The sequence below is a fragment of the Mizuhopecten yessoensis genome, unplaced genomic scaffold, assembly GCF_002113885.1.
Source record: "Mizuhopecten yessoensis strain PY_sf001 unplaced genomic scaffold, ASM211388v2 scaffold4001, whole genome shotgun sequence".
NCBI classification, from domain to species: domain Eukaryota; kingdom Metazoa; phylum Mollusca; class Bivalvia; order Pectinida; family Pectinidae; genus Mizuhopecten; species Mizuhopecten yessoensis.
Genome location: NW_018405326.1, coordinates 515,393 through 536,771, shown reverse-complemented (window position 1 = coordinate 536,771; position 21,379 = coordinate 515,393). Strand labels below are relative to the sequence as shown.

General features: G+C 37.9%; 1 protein-coding gene across 3 annotated transcripts in view; it reads left to right on the top strand.

Annotated features, from left to right (window-relative positions):
* LOC110448330 (phosphatidylinositol 3-kinase regulatory subunit alpha-like) overlaps positions 1-20,422 on the top strand; it is a 204,576-nt gene extending 184,154 nt beyond the window's left edge. For 2 of the 3 annotated variants that reach the window (XM_021494506.1, XM_021494507.1), the window contains exons 7-18: positions 4,565-4,651; positions 10,710-10,740; positions 11,117-11,239; positions 11,561-11,659; positions 12,290-12,400; positions 12,715-12,792; positions 13,080-13,428; positions 14,778-15,261; positions 15,578-15,816; positions 16,175-16,414; positions 16,785-16,916; positions 17,194-20,422. In XM_021494506.1, coding sequence (XP_021350181.1) covers positions 4,565-4,651; positions 10,710-10,740; positions 11,117-11,239; positions 11,561-11,659; positions 12,290-12,400; positions 12,715-12,792; positions 13,080-13,428; positions 14,778-15,261; positions 15,578-15,816; positions 16,175-16,414; positions 16,785-16,916; positions 17,194-17,437 — 2,217 coding nt within the window. In that variant the 3' untranslated portion in view covers positions 17,438-20,422. The remainder of the gene's footprint in view (positions 1-4,564; positions 4,652-10,709; positions 10,741-11,116; positions 11,240-11,560; positions 11,660-12,289; positions 12,401-12,714; positions 12,793-13,079; positions 13,429-14,777; positions 15,262-15,577; positions 15,817-16,174; positions 16,415-16,784; positions 16,917-17,193) is intronic. The other variant, XR_002462701.1, reaches the window with a different exon arrangement.
* The last annotated feature ends 957 nt before the right edge of the window (positions 20,423-21,379 follow it).

The following is a 21,379-nucleotide window of genomic DNA, read 5'->3' as shown; positions in this document are numbered from 1 at the left end:
ATCATCTAAATAAAAAATGGCTTATCTGCTAAGAGTTAGGTATTTAATGGTTATTGGTTAGCGACATAGAAAGCCTCCCAAGCAATATGGACTATATGGATTTAGGTGGTGAACTGGTACCGGCTGTGACTGACCTACTATCCTGTGTATGAACCTAGCACAGGCAGTAAGGCTTGATCTGCTCTATAGGCCACAATCAGTAGCATTAATTAAAGCTAACACTGACGGGTAGGGAGGAAAAATGGTCATGAAGCAGATGGTCAAGTTCCTTCCCCAGCAGTGGGTTAGTGTGGTCAAGTGTGGTTACGATGCTGGGTTAGTGTGGTCAAGTGTGGTTACGATGCTGGGTTAGTGTGGTTAGGATGCTGGGGTAGTGTGGTCAAGTGTGGTTACGATGCTGGGGTAGTGTGGTCAAGTGTGGTTACGATGCTGGGGTAGTGTGGTCAAGTGTGGTTACGATACTGGGGTAGTGTGGTCAAGTGTGGTTATGATGCTGGGGTAGTGTGGTCAAGTGTGGTAAGGATGCTGGGGTAGTGTGGTCAAGTGTGGTTAGGATGCTGGGGTAGTGTGGTCAAGTGTGGTTACGATGCTGGGGTAGTGTGGTCAAGTGTGGTTACGATGGTGGGGTAGTGTGGACAAGTGTGGTTAGGATGCTGGGGTAGTGTGGTCAAATATGATTAGGATGCTAGGGTAGTGTGGTCAAGTGTGGTAAGGATGCTGGGGTAGTGTTGACAAGTGTGGTTACGATGGTGAGGTAGTGTGGTCAAGTGTGGTTAGGATGCTGGGGTAGTTTGGTCAAGTGTGGTTAGGATGCTAGGGTAGTGTGGTCAAGTGTGGTTAGGATGCTGGGGTAGTGTGGTCAAGTGTGAAGCTGATGGTGAGGAAAAAGCAGTGTGGTCAGCAGGGCATACTTGATAGTGGGTTTGGGTGGACAAATTGTTTGGGGGTCAAATAAGTAAAATATGATGTCAACCCAAATTAAAGTTTACAAGCATGTTGTATGCAATTGCCTATCCAAGGGAGGGCTGAGGGAACCTCTCCCTTGTAAACAACCTCCCCCACCCCTAACCCACACATATTAAGAATAAACACTTCCCCACCCCCTTAGTCAGGTTACTATGTGTTTCTCTACAGCTAATACTATCTGCTGGCGTTGATAGAAGATCAGCAGAATGGGTTTTTATGTCACCATCCAGATCGTGGTTCTGTCCACTATAGTCAGGTTATCAGAGTCGGTACCAGAAAACCAGTTTAGTCCTGTACCAAAGTGCTGAGTTAATCACCACAGCCAATCGAAAGGTTTAGTCTGGTACCAAAGTGCTGAGTTAATCACCAGAGCCAATCTAAAGGTTTAGTCCGGTACCAAAGTGCTGAGTTAATCACCACAGCCAATCGAAAGGTGTAGTCCGGTACCAAAGTGCTGAGTTATCACCACAGTCAATCGAAAGGTTTAGTCCGGTACCAAAGTGCTGAGTTAATCACCACAGCCAATCGAAAGGTTTAGTCCGTTACCAAAGTGCTGAGTTAATCACCAGAGCCAATCTAAAGGTTTAGTCCGGTACCAAAGTGCTGAGTTATCACCACAGCCAATTGAAAGGTTTAGTCCGGTACCAAAGTGCTGAGTTAATCACCACAGCCAATCCAAAGGTGAAATGGGTGTGTGGAGCCGAGTTTAATGACTTGTGAAGTTTTATGAAGAAATAACAAGGTGCACTTCAAACACAGTTTATCCATTGTTTTGGTGAATGTAGGTCCTACATGAAATTATACCCAGTGTCGTCTGTGATTAATCAATCGGCGTAAAATATCTATTCAAATGTCAGCCGAATTGATCAATTTAGGCAGGGCCCTGGTTGTCTAATTGTATACTAGGTCCATCTAAAAGCAGAAAAAAACAATGGCCGTGAGCAAGGTTCCAAGTTAAATGACGATTATCCTGCCTTTGTCTTAGTGAAGCGCTGATGGATCCTTATCAAGTAAGGCGTATATCTACAATGGACTCCGGAGTCATCTGGTACGATCTTGTGCTGGGCACACTGGTCCAATTACGATCCTACAGTAGCTTGCCCTGGCTGATCTTTAAAGCACCCCAACTATTATTGCCTATATGGGTGTCGACTTCCTTGGCAGGTAAAAATAACGAGTAATGCCAGAAATGGCTACAAAGACTGACAAGCGATACTACGAGCACCCATATAATGCTCTTATCTCTGTGATGGCTCTATTAAAGACAATGATATAAGGTTTGGCTCTTTGTCTCCAGTTCTGTTTTTAGCCCGTAGATCTGAGTCTGCCGTGGTGGTGGCTAACCTCCTGTCATGCGTGATTACGATACCGGTCTAATCACAGACGAAGAGACTTACAGAACGTGCTGATTCTGTATGTATATTAGTAATGATGTCATACTACTCCTTATAGAACACTGAACTTGGTCTGATGCCGTTTTGTTGGTTACAGTTCGAATACAAGAAAACCTTTTTATAATGCCAACCATTGCCCTGCTCAATTTTGGCATTTTAAAGGGGTTTGGCGATATATCTGAGAAAGATTTTACTTATGTAAGAATTCTATGTCCCAGTCTCTGATTTCTGTTTAATATGAAATATAAACTTTATTTATTTTACCACTATTATGAAACAAGTTTTTACAACTTATACTAATCACTCTTGTTGGCCCGGATGTTAGCGCCTTGGGGGTCTTACTGTGGAAGGAAACCGGGGGAGAACCCGAAAAAAAACCAAGTGGTCGGGCAGGTGACCTCATACCTTTTCACGTCCGATCGGGGAATCGAACCCCGTCCGCCTTGGTGAAAGGCAAGTGCGCTATCAACTGCGCCACCCGACCACCCGATTTCTAGGGTTTAAAAAAAAAAATGAACTCGAAAACGAACTGTCTTTCCTTATTTACCTAGCCTTTTCTGAAGTTAATCTTGGTCTTTGGCAGAATTTTTCAGGACATTTTGTAAATTGTCATGTGTTTTATATTTTTCAGACTGTACAAATAGATTAAAAAATCTGGATGAACTTTTATACATCCAATTTTAATGAAATGATTGAATTTGATTACTCTAACTGATCCCTTTATCATGTCAGAAGTGTCAGGGCCTCAATGTTGAAAGTTGTTTGAGGTTCGTTAGTGCTAATGTACTCGCTGCCCAGATGAGGACGGGTGAACAGGTATCAATACGCTATCTATAGACAGGGTAATCAATCTTCGTAGTTTCTAAAACGCAATTATAAAAAGCAAATTGACGTCAAAACTAAAATATGAATACGGATGAGATTTGGTAGTCTCCGGTCGTACCAGTCGGAAGGTAATACATAAGGGCCGGTATTTAACGCTAGGGCTTGTCGACAACACCAAGTACACTCTCACATCAAACACTGCGCTAGTGTTTTCTCAGGTACAAGTTTCTGACATTCGTATGCTGATATCGGGGTCATTTCTCACATTCTGCCTCTCAGATGTGGACAGATTGCGTCACAGCTTACCTCATTTGTATTCGAAGATATATTTCAAGTTTTAGCCTCCAGGTACAAACGTAATTCACTAATTCACCGAGTAGGAAAAGAAACAGAAGTTACATCATTTCCATGGTAGACATAGTTCAGAGAGATATGTACTAAAACAGCTATTTTGTATCTTCTCTCAAAATGAGATGTTTATATTAAGTTTGAACATTAATGAAAAATAATGATTTGAAAACAAAACACAAAATTATGATTTTGAAGCAAAATGATGTTGAAGGATTTGATAAATTAAAAGCATGTCATACATTTTCGTCTAATATATATACAATAAATTACCTCCATTTTTCGCCGGCTTTTGTCCGACAGATATTAGCATTATAATAGAGTTTTGAACTACAAGGAGAGTTGTAATGAAACAGAAGATTGATCATATCATCATTTTACTGTGTTTGTCGTTGAACTTCAATATACATCTGTTAAATCAGAAAAAACACTATTGATCAGATATTCAATAACATGATTTTCTGCCCCGACATGAATTGGTGTGGTTAAGTTATTGTGTTTAGCTCATTCACCCCTGAAATTGTATAATGAACTATTCTACCCTTTGAATTGGAAGAGTTCAGATGTGTCTTCAGGGTGAAATTTATGGAATAAGTATATACATATATGTGCCTTGATGAGTACAGCATGCTTTACTGTATTTTTGTGACCTTCACCTTTGATCTTGACCTCTGTGACCTTGGTTGATTTTTTGTGTTTAGGTCAGATATGGACTAAGAACTGCAGATACAACTACTGCACAACTTAACATGCTAATGCTTTCTCTGAGTGGGACATGTGGCACGACCTCTGTAACCTTGAATTTTGGCCTTGACCTGTTTCGGTTCAGTATATGATAAAGAGAATCTCAAACTCCATATGATGTTCATGAAAGTTGCTGCTACTTGTTTCATAAAAACTATCTGTAAAATTGAAATAGCATCCATCAGATGTGTGGTTGTTCCTGTACTGTGTTGACTGGATATAAACATTTAATGTTACAGTCATATTGTTGTTATCATTGTTTACAATAGTTTTGTTATTGTTTACAGGAATTGGGAATTAAGGATAACTTTCACAAGAAATCCATCATGGTAGCCATTGATGAACTGTGTGGACGTGAACCAGAACCTAGCAATGTGAGTCCCTGTCCATCAAACATTCCCACCGTTACTTCTATGATAGTGTTTCAGTAGGCTTAGCACTGACTTTGTCCCTATTATAGATGTAAACCTCCAGAAAGTCAAACATTCCCACCATTACTTCTATGATAGTGTTTCAGTAGGCTTAGCACTGACTTTGTCCCTAGCATAGATGTAAACCTCCAGAAAGTCAAACACGGCCGGGATGAGCTCGAGGTTACATGAACTATTTTCGCATCATTTTCTTGGAAAAATGAAGAAGTTAGTTTAACTTTATATTATACAATTTTTTTAACTATCAGCTCCTGTATTGGAAACTAACTTTAACGATAGTTTGATATAGAATACAAATTGAAATATAAAGAAAAATGTAATTACTGTAGTTATTTAAAAAGTCAAAATATAGATAGATAGCATTGGCTGTCTGGTTTATTTGTAATTTTCCCCACAATAGATAGATAGCATTGGCTGTCTGGTTAATTGTAATTTTCCCCACAATAGATAGATAGCATTGGCTGTCTGGTTTATTTGTAATTTTCCCCACAATAGATTTGTAATTTTCCCCACAATAGATTTGTTATTTTCCCCACAATAGATAGATAGCATTGGCTGTCTGGTTTATTTGTAATTTTCCCCACAATAGATAGATAGCATTGGCTGTCTGGTTTATTTGAAGGGCCAGACCGATTGCTCTAATCCTTTCTATCCAGTTAACACTTGTCTTCGGGTTGTAAGTCACCTCTGCTAAGTACAATAAAGAGTGTGGAGTTTATATAAAACTTGAGGTAGGCTAGTTTACCATTGTAAATACATATCAATCTTCCTTTGTATACCCAACATGAGGTTAAGGGAATTCATAAAATGACTTCAAATTTTCTGATAGCGATCAGAATTTGTTGCTGCCTTTGTGTAAACAATCCAGGGGAGTTGTAGATATAAATTAAAAGTACAGAAAGTTTGTTCAATATTGCATGCTCAGTACTATTTGTGATAAAATTGGACAACTTAAAAGGTTTTGTTCATCTGTTTGACAGTTATTTACCTGTTATGTAAATGAATACTGACCACCTGTGGAGATTGAGAAAACTAACATTATGTAATTTTGACATGTAATTATATCCATGTAATTATCATAATTAATTCCTTTTTTTTATCAATTGTAATTCTAAGGGGACACAATATGAATGACTTAATTTTCTCGCCGTTCATTTCCTCCTCCAAGCCATGTTTCACACTTCAGTTCACTTCTTTATCACCATTTAGACTTAATTACCAGAACTGGTACCGGACATAATTAAGGTTACAATAATTAACAAAATTTAATTGGACTTGTCGAAATGTGCTAGGTGAAACGCAAATCGGAAAATGCTTTTGTGGTTCAACAATAAGGGACGATGGTTAGTTCACACGTTTGAAGTTGTGTGTAATTTGTTGGAGTAAAATTGGCCGACAGGTAAACGTGTCACCAGATTCTTTGAAGTTGTTCAATCACACACCCGGCCTAATGGACTAAGGTGTAAGTTAGTCACCTTGTGTTAGCCTGTAGGATTGTGTGTGTATGTAAGGACGGCCAGAACAGGATGTTAGTGCCCCTGATGATCCTAGATAGGGCAAGCTATGTCTCCACTCAGACTGGTAGGGCCAAGGCACTCCACTAATTTGGTTTTCCAAATTTTTGAACCATTCTACAAATCTATCCCTTTTACACTCATCCCCTTCCCCAGCTCATTGAAGGGAATGCTCATGATGTATAAGTTAACGGAAATTTCAAAATATTCATCTATTTAAAATTACTTCAAATATGGCTGTCCAAACTTTCTTTATCTTCTTTGATAAATGATATTAAAATAAATGATGTCCAAGCTTAGGTTTTTCTCCTTTTATAATAATTATTAAAATAGATGATGTTCACGGTTCACATCTTTAACTAGTTGCACACAGAGGGTTTTATAAGATAAAACTTGATTAAATTATTTGTGATCCACATCTTTTACTAGTTGCACACAGAGGGTTTTATAAAATAAAATTTGATTAAATTATTTGTGATTCACATCTTTTACTAGTTGCACACAGAGGGTTTTATAAAATAAAACTTGATTAGATTATTTGTGATTCACATCTTTTACTAGTTGCAAACAGAGGGTTTTATAAAATAAAATAAAATTTGATTATTTGTGATCCACATCTTTTAACTAGTTGTATAAAGAGGGTTTTATGAAATAAAATTTGATTATTTTTGATTCACATCTTTTAACCAGTTGAACACAGAGGGTTATTTTATGAAATAAAACTTGATTTGATTATTTGTGATTCACATCTTGTTGCACATAGAGGGTTATATAAAATAAAATTTGATTAAATTATTTGTGATTTCTTTGGGACTGCTGGGCAAGCCTAGTAAGGAATGTAAAAATTAGTTAGATATACTTCCTGATCCCAGGGAGAAACAAGCGGCATTGACGGCTGTGTTTTTCTCCCACTTACAAATGAGTTAAACTATAGAGGCAGAAATTCAGAAGACGGTTGATGCTGTAACTTTATAAATTACATAAGTATCATATCCCATGCAGTATCCTTTTTTCCTTTCTTTTGAGAAATGTTATGTTTTGAGTATGTCTTTTGAGAAATTTTGTCAAATTTGCTTAAAATTGATATTCAAAAATATTCAAGTTTTAGTAAAAAGTTAAATGAAATCATAAGCACTATGAATGCATTTACTGCGCAGTAGCATTTTCAGCCTTATTCAGCTCTGTTGTATGGTATTGTGACTTTTTAACTCAAGTGTCACAAAACTGGCATTGTTAATTTATAACTGTTTACTTCCTGTAAAATTTAATTTATGGAAAACAAGTTATATGTTTATTAGAATTTGATAGCTGTTGAGACGTCACTGGTAAGGTGACCAGATGTAACGCCCGTGGCAGTATAGGACTGTTACGTGTTCACCTTGTTATAGGGAAAGTGGAACATTTATCAATAATTTCTAAATTTGAGTGTCATCAGATATTTTAAAAGGCAATTTAAGTATCAAGTGATTATAAGATTTTCACTACTATTATACTTAACGTGTTCTTCTCCCGTCTTAGCCTAGTCAGCGTATTGATAATTTGATAGTTTTCTAAATTTAGATGCACATGAATATTGTAAAGATATTTTCATGATCCATTCAATAGGAATATTGAAATACATTATATTTAAAAATGACACATCATCATGTTTAATGGCCCGTAGTCTAGCCAGGTAGTTGGTGAATTATGAGCTCCTCCAGGTTGATGTGGTGAATTATGAGCTCCAGGTTGATGTGCATTCTACCTGTATAAAATGCACATAGGCGCAGTATTTCACACAGGTGTATAATTTACCTGGTTTAGTGGCATATATCACTGAGTTGGATCCCAGGTGTGTCCCATCTCTTTACTAACGAGTGACCGATTTATTCAGGTTAGTTTCAAGTTAATCTGAGGTTATAAAATGAGTTTGTTGAACTTAATTTAATGTTTTTATATATTTGATACATTCTCTGAAATATATTTTACCCCTTCAAATGACTTTAACCTATTCGATCCACTAACTAGATATATATATTAAAGCACTGTTTGTAGTGGGTGTGATCAAAGAGGTTGTGTCCGAGTATAGTGGTAGTCTGGGTGTGAATATACAGATGTTTGGGTATATAGAGGCTGTGCATATAGAAGTGTATATAGAGGTTGTTTGAGTATAGAGGTTGTTTGTGTATAGAGGTTGTTTGAGGATAGGGGTTGTGTATAGAGGTTGTTTGAGTATAGAGGTTATTTGAGTATATAGGTTGTTTGAGTATAGAGGTTATCGGAGTATAGAGGTTGTTTGAGTATAGAGGTTGTCTGAGTATAAAGGTTGTCTGAGTATAGGTGTGTATAGAGGTTGTTTGAGTATAGAGGTTGTCTGAGTATAGGTGTGTATAGAGGTTGTTTGAGTATAGATGTGTATATAGAAATTGTTTGAGTATAGAGGTTATCTGAGTATAGACGTTGTGTATAGAGGTTGTTTGAGTATAGAGGTTGTCTTAGTATAGAGGTTATTTGAGTATAGAGGTTGTCTGAGTATAGGTGTGTATAGAGGTTGTTTGAGTATAGAGGTTGTCTGAGTATAGGTGTGTATAGAGGTTGTTTGAGTATAGATTTGTATATAGAGGGTGTTTGAGTATAGAGACAGTCTGAGTATAGAGACAGTCTGAGTATAGATGTGTATATAGAGGTTGATTGAGTATATAGGTTGTCTGAGTGAAGAGGAAGTCTGAGTATAGAGGTGTGTATAGATGTTGCTAGGTACAGAGGCTGTGTGTGAGTATAGAGGAAGTCTGGGTGTGAGTATACAGATGTTTGAGTATGTAGAGGCTGTTAGTATAAAGGTTATATAGAGGTTTTCTGGGTACAGAGGTATTCTGAGTATAGAGGTTATCTGAGTATAGAGGTGTGTATAGAGGTTATCTGAGTATATTGATTGTCTGAATATAGAGGTTGTGTGTGAGTATAGAGGCAGTCTGAGTATAGAGGTTGTGTGTGAGTATAGAGGAAGTCTGAGTATATAGGTTGTGTGTGAGTATAGAGGCAGTCTGAGGATAGAGGGTGTGTGTGAGTATAGAGGAAGTCTGAGTATATAGGTTGTGTGTGAGTATAGAGGCAGTCTGAGCATAGAGGTTGTGTGTGTGTATAGAGGAAGTCTGAGTATAGAGGTTGTGTGTGAGTATATAGGCAGTCTGAGTGTACAGGTTGTGTGTGAGTGTAGAGGCAGTCTGAGTGTACAGGTTGTGTGTGAGTATAGAGGCAATCTGAGTGTACAGGTTGTGTGTGAGTATAGCGGAAGTCTGAGTATAGAGGTTGTGTGTGAGTATAGAGGAAGTCTGAGTGTACAGGTTGTGTGTGAGTATAGAGGAAGTCTGAGTATATAGGTTGTGTGTGAGTATAGAGGCAGTCTGAGTGTAGAGGTTGTGTGTGAGTATAGAGGCAGTCTGAGTGTACAGGGTGTGTGTGAGTATAGAGGCAGTCTGAGTATAGAGGTTGTGTGGGAGTATAGAGGCAGTCTGAGTGTACAGGTTGGGTGTGAGTATAGAGGCAATCTGAGGGTACAGGTTGTGTGTGAGTATAGAGGAAGTCTGAGTATATAGGTTGTGTGTGAGTATAGAGGCAGTCTGAGTGTACAGGTTGGGTGTGAGTATAGAGGCAATCTGAGGGTACAGGTTGTGTGTGAGTATAGAGGCAGTGTGAGTGTACAGGTTGTGTGTGAGTATAGAGGAAGTCTGGGTATATAGGTTGTGTGTGAGTATAGAGGCAGTCTGAGTGTAGAGGTTGTGTGTGAGTATAGAGGCAGTCTGAGTGTACAGGTTTTGTGTTAGTATTATCCCTGTCAGTGAGTAGAGTGTATGCCCTGCCTGAGCTGTCAGGGACTATAGAGTATTCCTGGGCTGATAATGATCCAACTCTTGGGTCCCTGCCAAGTCTGTTATGTTGGAAAGTAGGCTAAGCTTTGGTTGGCTGCCTGCCTGCCTGGCTGGCTGGTTGGACTGACACACTTACTCACAGAGGCAGAACCAAGCTGACAGCTAGCATACCTACCTGGCCCTGTGTATGGCTCTATCAGTAAAGCCACAGAGCTTGCAGGCCCACAGTCTTTCTCCAGCTACACCACTACACATGCTCTACTACCCTTACAGCCCCAGTGTAGTAACATGCTATAACAACTTCTTGGGATCTATTTCATTCCACACCGGATTTTAAGTTATTTTGTGAACAGTTTTGGATTTTCTTTAGTGATAAAGGAGTATATGATACACAGTGTGAGGATATTCTGTCCTAATATTCAGCGTGCTATATGACTCCAGGATGGAATAGTGTCTGTGAATTTTTCCACTGACCTACATTTGGTGTGTAAGATCTGAGACTGGAGGAGGGCAGGCAGTAACCTACTACTACCTGTGGTTATTTATGGGGAGTCTCTGAAAATGTACGAATTCCCATCTTCTTCACAATGCCCTTGTACATCAAATGAATTTTCTCAACTATGTGATTTTTATCCCCAGGGACCCGTTTATCCCTCCGACCCCATGGAAGGTAAGTTTTAAACTTTTCTACTTTTTCATCAAACTTACATCAGAAACTACATCTTTATTCCTTGTTACAGTGATTTTATTTCACTTTATAAAACTTAAATGTTATCTGGAAGACATTTTAGAAATTGTAATTTCTACATTTTCTCATTTAAAAAGTTCTGTATAATATAAGGAAACCCTAATTTCATTTCAATCTAATTATTAATGTGTATAAATACAATTGTACTTAAGATAATGTTTCATAAAGTTGTACTTTTTTCGGCAATGATTCTAAAACTCTAACTATCTCTTGGATGAGTTATTTTCATGTAAATGTTCTGAAACAACTCAGGATTTATTTTTTTCTAATTATAATTTGATAATATTTCTTTGTTTAGCCGCGAGCTGCGGAGCATCGTCAGAACATCGCTTTGCGGAATATAGCTTCTCATCAATGCAAAGATGTCATCTTTGCGACAAGTTTCTCTATGGACTTGTGCGCCAGGGACTCCAATGCCGGGGTACGTATTCAAGCTTATTTTAACATTCTAGTGCAGGTTAATATTTGAAATTTGTGTCTCAAAAAAATTCTCTCTTTCGAAAACTGTTTCAAGAATTTACATTCAACTATGTATGCTTTTAACAAGTGTATTATGTTTGTTGAAACCATTTCTCAACCTTAGCAAAAACTATTCAGAGTTTAAATATATCCAAAAAGTGTATTTATAGAACCTTTTGTGGTATAAATGATGAAAGCTTTTCCGTTATTACATTTAGGTGTGTTTGATAACTGTTTATTACATGCATAGTCTTTTAATAAAAAACAACTTTCTTTTATTCAGAGTGTGGCATGTGTTCCCACCGATACTGCTCCTCATCGAGAACATCAGAATGCAACGTGCCAAAGATAGATCGCTTGAGACGACCCAGCTTCACACAAAGTAAGATTTCTTATCCACAAGCTTGCTGGCGGTATTAACCGGCTGTATGGGCTAAGGGCAAATAACTCTGTTTTCAAAGACTGTATTAGTCATGCATATATAGAAAAGCCGACTTAGCAGAAACTAGGTCAGTTATAAATCTTAGAATCGTATTTGCTTTCATGAACACATTAAACATTGTAGATGGACACATGGTTTCAGGAGTACACTCCCAGTTTATATAAAAATCGAAACAATTTTATTGCACTCATGAACAGGAGAATATATAGAAAGTGGGTTTTTTCTCTCTTTAAAAAAATAAAAGCTTTTTTGAACTTAAAGAATAAAGCTTTTACTGAAAGTGTTTGATTAGAGTAGGATGGGAGTTTGTTGGACCAATTAAATCCATCTTATGGTCTCGATTTGATCATTTTTAAGTTTGAAAAAAAATGGTTCAGATTATTATACCATATATATCAATCATCAATAAATAATTTTAAGAACAGTAGTTAACTAATTAAAGAGAAATTTCTATTTATTTCTTGGATGTAGATAATTACTTTTAAAAATTAGCCGAAAATAAAGATTGTTATAAAAAGTTAATCTAAGTCTGTGACTAATTTCTATTAATATCGCACCTCTTTCTTCCAGATTCATCATTTGGGGCAGAATTAGGGGAGGAAGTCAGCAAGTGCCATTTAGAGGCGCCGTGGATTATTGTCAAGTGTACGGAGGTGATTGAGAAGTGGTGTGTTGATCATAGTAAGTATACCATTACAACATGTCCTAGTGATTTAACACAATGTCTGCTCTAGTGATTTAACACAATGTCTGCTCTAGTGATTTAACACAATGTCTGCTCATCTACTGTGTTTACATCCTGTTCCTACAAACGTTTAAATCGCCAGAGTTTTCAATTAAATCACTTCTCACTGATATATGCACCCGTCGTCTTTACATTTATTTAAACAAAAAATATGAATGATTGTAACTCACAAGCACTTTAATATGGGTGATAGATCAATATGTGATTGAAATTTACATAAAATCTTAATTGAATTAATTTCCTTTTTCAGAATCAGAAGCACTTAGTGTTTATAGGATCTTTGCTAAGACTGAAGAAATCAACGAAATCAAGGCAGAATTAAATCTCGGTAAGAACCACTCAGCTTTAATGGTGTTTTCATATCAAAAAAAGACTAATGTTTTTGTGGGAAGCTCTTTGTAATTATGGCAGTTAGTGAATTCAATGGAAAGTTTGTCAACAACATATCAAACATTTTCTAAATTTGATGGAATTAAATCAACAATGTACACTGTTCAGACAGTTTACCAAAAACTGTCACAACTGTTTTCTTTGAGACATTGATGTAGCTACGTGTTATACATAACACAAAATAGTTTGACACAATTTAATTTAATGAAATGTTTATTTCCACAGTGAATGATCCTACACAAGTAAATCTGGCTCCGTTTAATGTACATTGTGTGGCTGGTGCTTTGAAAAAGTACCTTCGTGAACTTCCAAATCCAGTCATCCCTGTTGACATGTACGATGCCGTCATGGCCGTTGCACAGCAGCGTGAACACGGATCATCAGACATTACCAAGAGTTTGGTCGAGTTGATCACAGCTCTTCCCGGTCCTCATCAGTCGACACTGCGCTTCCTCATGGCGCACTTTATCCGGTTATGGAAGATTCAGCATGAGTCGGAGGTGGACGACGGACTCGACAAACTGTCCCACGTATTCTGTCACATACTGCTTCGCCCGCCCTGGGAGAAAATCATGTAAGTATGGCAGGGGGATGTAATCATTGTCGTCACAATGACGGCTGATCAATATTATTGTATAACAAACACAAAATGTTTTGTTTAAGACAAAATGGTTTTTAGATGAGGAGTGGGTTGATGTCCCTGGGGACCTAAACGGAGCGTAAAGGAGTAGAAATGAACAAATACAAGAAGTGGATTGCTACGTTTGAAACATTGTGTGCTGATAGATGGCAGATTTCATTTCTAGTGTCACCCCGGGGGCTAATTGCGTCAGATTTCTAAAAATAGAATTAAAGATTTGAGTGAATATTGTTGTTGGAATAAGGTAAAATTGGCTTCCTTTTTTCGTTTCTTGTGTAACCTCAAGTGTCTGAATACAAAAGAAAATTGAACTTGATCTTACTAAACTACCTGGTATATGTTCTGTTTATTAAAATTTTCCAACTGACCTTATATACAACAGTATCTTTATTTGTATTATCTAGACAGACCTCAGCCCCCTCACATATCTAATCCTGGACTTCGGTCCCACAGTTATCTTACAGACTACTGGTAACAAGTAATCAATATTTGTTGTGTCAGTCTGTGGGGCATTTAGCCTGCTTTAGACCGAATTGTGTGATGGTTGGTCAACATTCAGAAGTTCACAGTCAGACAATGATTGGATGATAATAACTGATGAATGGAGTACAGAAAATAATGCAGTTTCAATTATTTTTGACGAGGAAGCAGGATATTTTCATAACTTATGATAGAAACAATGCCTTCCTGATGGGATTCCGAGGACCCCTAGGGGTGGGCAGTGTACAGACAAAGAACAGCCTAGATTTGTTATAACTTGTGTTCGTACCTGATAGATTTCAGATTGTTGTTTCCTGCCTGTTGTTTCAATGATCTAAGTCAACTGACTTGTTTAAGCTTTCATTATAAGACAATAGACATCAGGAAGTTGAGTGCTAGTAGAGTTTAAACACCTCAGATCTAGAACAGATGGCATCTGGGATGTCTCCTGGTGTAAGCTGAGTTTTCCAACACATCTCCATGGTGATGTAAATGAGAATTGGATATTGATTTGGGGATGTAAAAATCCTCAGCCTGTCTGCAACTCAATGCCATGTATGTAATCTTGTCAAGACAGACTTGCACTGATGTGGGAGTGTCAGACTTACACTGATGAAGGTGTGTCAGAATTACCAATGTAGATTTGTTAGAATTACACTGATCTGGGCGTGTCAGGCTTACACTGATTTCAATTTATTGTCAATAACAATTATTTTGTAAATTAGACAAGATCAATATTGTTAGAAAGTTACACATAGTGTCATGATGATGTAAACTTATAATTCAAATGTTTATCATTTTAGTGAGATTGTGGACAACACCAAGTACCACATAGACATTTTTGAGGAGCTTCTAAAGAACGGTAGTTGGGGGGAGGCGCCTCCTCCTTCACCGCCTACCAGGCCGCCCCGCCCACAGTCTCCTATCATTTCCTCCGAACATTTGTCCGTCATGTCTGCTGAAGAGAGACTAAAGGAAGCGGAGTGGTATTGGGGCAATCTTTCCCGTGAGGAAGTAAATGAACTATTAAGAGACAAACCTGATGGCACGTTTCTGGTGCGTGATTCAGCTACACAAGGCGATTACACGTTGACAATACGGAAAGGTGGTACTAACAAACTCATCAAAATATACCACAGTTCTGAAGGCAAGTTTGGCTTTGTGGAACCATTAACTTTTAATTCTGTTGTGGATCTTATACAACACTACAGTAACATTTCCCTGTCCATCTACAACCGCACGCTCGACACCAAGCTCCTCTACCCAGTGTCCAAAAACAAGGCAGCGGTAAGTCATCCTGTGTTTACGTTCTGAAGTTGTCTCCGTTCCTTGGTCAGAGGCGCTAGCCTCTGGTTCTCAGTCGGAGGCGCTAGCCATGTGGATTATATGCCAGTCAAGAATTATTTTTCTCTGAAACGGATTGATCTTTTTGTGAAGCTTTTCTTTATAAATCTAGGCAAGGCAAGAGGACTGTTACTTTTAGATATTTGAAGTCTCCTGCTATTTTCAAATTAACTTGTTTTGCAGAAGTGACTTTAAGACATTTCTAAAATCGTTTCTGTTTGAATTAAGAAATTAATAAGATTGACTTTTTGTTTTTTAGGAGTTAGATACTGACAGCCTGAAGGAAGAGTGTAAGAAACTACAGAGAATCAACGCTGAGTACTTAACAAAGATGCACGAATACGACACGCACTACGAGGAACACTCGAAGCTCTCTCAGGAACTCCAGCTCAAACATCAGGCTCTGGATGCCTTCAAGGAAACCGTGGCGGTGTTCGAGGAGCAGATGGAACTCCACCGGAAACATCAGAGAGATGTATCGCTCCACGACATTCAAAAGTAAATATTGTGGCTTACACATTCAAAGTTGCGGAAAATGTAGAACTTTTTGGTCAACCTTCTAATGTTAGTAAGGACAGGACTTTGCAGAAGAATGCTCTTGTTTATTGTCAATAGACAAATTGTCTTTAATTTTTTTCATGGCATTGTTAATATAAACTTAAAAAGCGAAACTACTAAGTTGGTCCTATTACCAGCAGAGTTTAAAGCATCCTTGATAGAAAAGGTCAATCTGATCTACACATTGTGCTGGTGCCTATTGCTTGAGAGCCTTTATGAGAGGCTTCATTTCCTTTACCCTGTAAGCTGTGAAAAGACCATATTCATTTAACTAATATTTTCTCTATTTTCATTACAGATTACACGAAAACTATGAGCTGTTGAAGAGTAGGTGTCAAAGTATTCATGAAAGTAAGGAGAAGTTGGAAACGGAAATTAACCGAAAAACCACCTTGAATAGAACTCTTATAAGTGACATGAACAGTTTACGACCAGAAATCAAGAGACTTCATAAACAGCGAGAGCAGGTGAAAAAATTCCTTCTGGACCAGGGAGAACAGCCAGATTCCATAGACGCCATTCTGCTGGAGAATGACAGGTAAATAGTGTGAACGTTAGGTATAGAGTAGGAAGATTGACAGGTAGAAAGGAGGTGAAACCTTGCTAGTTTAGTGTCATAATCAATTCAGGGTTCTAGCACGGTATCTATAATAAGCATGTGAAAAAAAAATCAGTCTACAGGTAAATGTGTACAGGTAAACACCAAAACAGTCCCAGCCAAGATTATACGGGTTTCTTGCCTCAACAGCATTTGTATTGTTATTCAAGTTTATTTGCATTTATGTAAATGAGTGAACATGAATGCTCAAAGGACACAGTCTCTGCTGCAAGTTATCCATCAAATTTATAAAAGAGCGAGATATTTTTAAATACTTAAAAGTTTAATATGTAAAATTTGTCTTTTGCAGGGACCCTTTGTTACATGAGAAAAATTGGTTTGTGAACTGTGTCCGGGAACAAGCGGAGCGTCTCCTCGCAGGAACGAAAGACGGAACATTCCTGATTCGGCCGAAGGATCATGTCCATGTCTTATCAATCATGTAGGTAGCTTTTCCTCCCAATGTGAAAACATTGATCAGTATCTGAATTTAGATGGTACCAGAAAAAAAATTGTGAATAAAAAAATATCTTTGTGAGTTTCAGGATTCTTGAGTGATCAATACAGAAAATCAATTGGTTAAGATTTAATTAATAAAAAGGTATTAAAAAGGGATATCGTGAATTGAAAAATAGCTATTATCTAGGATTGTCAGAGATTTGGAAAAAGATACTCACTGTTTTAAAAAGAAATAAAATGAGATTCCTTTTCAATTTCAGGTGCAATGGAAAAGTGGGTCACTGTATCATTGGTAACAATGAAGGGCGCTTCGGCTTTTCTGAAGGGTTTTACAAGTTTGATGATGTGAAGGACTTGGTGTTACACTACCACAGAGAATCTCTAAAGGAACACAACGGAGAATTGGACACCAAACTCATTTACCCTGTACACTGTCAAACGACTGGTGCTCAAGGTCAGGCCCCCTCAGATATATACCTCAAAATGCGACCAACGACGTCTTAGTGTATGTTTACAAATGCAGACTATCGACAGTATTCAAGATAACTGTGATTCCTCTCGTCAGTACTGTTCCGTAGAGTGTGACAGAGTTTACGGCATAATCCTGTGTTAGGTGGAAGCAGACAACACGGTAACCGTGGTGATGATGACACGACCACCATAAAAAAACGTGCTATATCTCTCGTCAAGGAGATTTTACAGTAACTGCTGATAACCTATATAGTAATATAAGTACTAGTTTTTATGTGCTACCCACTAGAAAACGTCTTTCAAATCTGGTGCACAATTGGTCATATGACCATGGACGCTTTGTTTCATTGGATCAAGTCTACAAGACCTTTGAAGAGTCAAACTGTCTTTTCATTGGTCAAAAAAATTATATATATTTTATGTTTATTGTCAGATGTGTGAACAAATTGAGGCATGTGTAACACCATGTGAGTGATTTACCAAAGGATACGAAAAATGGCAGACTGGAATGGACGTCGATTTAACTGTGATTGTTACACACTAAGTGCTATACATAGAAACTGGAACACATGTTACGGTCAATTTCTTTCTGATATTTTTTTGCAGAGGAAAAAGATTCATTGGAAAATTGATCATGATAAATCATTATTTGAACGAGTAGAATATGTGGATGTGTTTTGTGAAAGAGTGTTTTTTGAAAACTAGGTTACGAGTATGAATAGTTATAGCTAGGTTTTCTAGAGTCACTGATTGTCAGTGAGGCATTGTTTTTTGTTGCTGATGTGCATTGTACTGCAATCAAATTGTTATTGTGACTGAGCATGAAAAGGATTTAAATGGCATAAGTGTGCATTATCACCGTCAAACTACAAGTTTGACTTTGCAGGAATCTGCAGGACTCGCAGACTATGCGTTGACTTATAATTTAGACTTGTGTTCGGTTCTGTAAATACTTTGCTCTGGTCGATCGATAAATACTGTACTCTTATCAGTCAGTAAAATTATGTGCTCTGATTGGTTAGTAAAATACTGTAATCTGATTGGTCGCTGCTGAAAGGCAAACGAGAGTGAGCGAGAGTGAGACATAGAACAACCAAATTATCATTCAACTTCATCTTCCCGTCATTCTGTCTACTTGTATTGGAAAACATTGAGGTAGATGATGTAATTCAGACTCCCGTCATTCTGTCTACTTGTATTGGAAAACATTGAGGTAGATGATGTAATTCAGACTCCCGTCATTCTGTCTACTTGTATTGGAAAACATTGAGGTAGATGATGTAGTTCAGACTGGTGCTATATATATTAGTCATTTTTTGTCATTTTACTGCGGCACCAAACATGGTTGATGTCAGTAAAGCCGTCTTTCTCTGTAGGTAAAACAAACACAGTGCTCTTCCCCAAATATAATCCCTACATAAATCCTGATTCTAGTGAAACATTACTAAAAGGATAGTGCTATGTAGCGGTACATGATAAAGAGACCTAAGGTGCTGGGGTAGATTTCTGTACACCAGCGCTCCGGGCACTGTCTTCACTCAGCCATGCAGAGAAAGATAGCTTCTCTCATTGTTCTGTGCCTAATTTTCTGCTCTCTCTAATTTCTCACCTGTATTACTCCAGCATTTCTTGAAGTGCACTTAGCTATAAACTTGAAAGGACATGAGTATTCAGCATACAAAGCATACTGCTCGTACTGTCAGCATTATATTAGCCAATTTTAAATTCTGATATCTATATTTGTATTATGTATGAGATAGTCTAACCTTTCAAATGTTCAAATAGTGCCCCCGGACCTTTCACAGGTTAAAATTTCAAAAGATAATTTTCACACATGTTCATGAAATATTGACTTATTAAAATATTACAGGTGTGTCTTCCTGATATAGTATATAATTATGAATACTTAAAAGCATGTTTACGACATTTACAGGGCAAATATTATTTATGTGTATAATTTTGACGTATTGTGCGACTATGAGAACCATCACATGGCTTTCATTAAAATGATATTTTTGACGAAAGATTAATTCTATATTTTGTGAATCTCCCTCGAGCTATCTAAATAAAATGGCTTTATATTGTAGCAGTTTAAAAAAAAAAGATAGTTGAATGAGAAAACACTACATTCCAACTGAAATGTTTAACACTTGTACTCTGAATTCATCAGGGGCAGTACTACCAAAGTAACCTTCGCTTGTTTGCTGAAATCATTGCTATATTTTACTGAGAAAAGAGGGCTATACATATGATTGTCGGGCTATACATATGATTGTTGGGCTATACATATGATTGTCGGGCTATACATATGATTGTTGGGCTATACATATGATTGTCGGGCTATACATATGATTGTTGGGCTATACATATGATTGTCGGGCTATACATATGATTGTTGGGCTATACATATGATTGTCGAGCTATACATATGATTGTTGGGCTATACATATGATTGTCGGGCTATGATAGTTGGGCTATACATATGATTGTCGGGCTATACATATGATTGTCGGGCTATACATATGATAGTTGGGCTATACATATGATTGTTGGGCTATACATATGATTGTCGGGCTATGATAGTTGGGCTATACATATGATTGTCGGGCTATACATATGATTGTCGGGCTATACATATGATTGTTGGGCTATACATATGATTGTTGGGCTATACAAATGATTGTTTGTTATGTACAAGATTGCTTTCTGTGTTAACAGTCAGTTTCTGATTTAGGACGGAAACATAACCACCAGCTTTTGATTGTTATAGCGGAAACGTTGCGTACAAGTCAACTTGTGACTTTTGGGATGAAGTGTACCTGCAGGCTTCTGACAGTGTAACTATGTATGATTTGAATGTGTTATGATGGAAACATCGGATACCACTTTGTTCTGTGACCTATTGTTTCCTTAACTTACATTTTTATTGACTTCATCGTATGTCTGAGGTATGTTGTGCCTAGCAGACCGATCAGTTCATATCTTACACAAATCCTACAAATAAAATCATCAATTTTACTTCTATAGTTTTGTTATATTTGTACTTCATTTTCTTATTTAAGTTATAATACATTAAAATCTCTGCTTTCTGAGACTAAATGAAAATTAACAAAATGTATTTCTGGTAACCCTTCCTTTTAGGAAGTCTTTGTTATATAGCAAGTCTTATTAGTAACTTTTCTAGGATTAAATAAAAAAAAAAATCTGAAAAGCACCTAATGCAACTTTACAATTTTTTTTGGTGATTTTTAATCTAGATTTGAACTGTCAAATTATTCTCTTTGTACAATTTATGTGAAAAATTAATTGAAATTAGAAAATTTGGTCTGGCTAACCTCTTAGCCTACATAAGTTTGTTACCAGAAATACATAAACGTAAGCCTCAGAGGCGTGGAAGAAATATATCAAAATATTTGATTCCATGCCAGATTGCTGCTCTGGAAATCGCTAGAACCTGAAGCAAGAATATTAACATATCAAACTCCAATGTTATGAAAAGTGGCAATAAGAGGAACTATATCGCAGTAAAAACTTCCTGATCAGAACATCAATCTCAGAATTCCCTTCAGGGCTGGTGGAGTCGGACACTTGTCAGGGCTGGTGGAGTCGGACACTTGTCGGGGCTGGTGGAGTCGGACACTTTTCAGGGCTGGTGGAGTCGGCCACTTGTCGGGGATGGTGGAGTCTGCCACTTGTCGGGGCTGGTGGAGTCAGACACTTGTCAGGGCTGGTGGAGTCAGACAGTTGTCAGGGCTGGTGGAGTAGGACACTTGTCGGGCTGGTGGATCAGACGCTCGTCGGGGCGGCTGGTGGATCAGACACTCGTTGGGGCTGGTGGATCAGACACTCGGCGGGGCTGGTGGAGTCGGACACTTGTCGGGGCTGGTGGAGTCGGACACTTGTCGGGCTGGTGGATCAGACACTCGTCGGGGCGGCTGGTGGATCAGACACTCGTCGGGGCTGGTGGCTCAGACA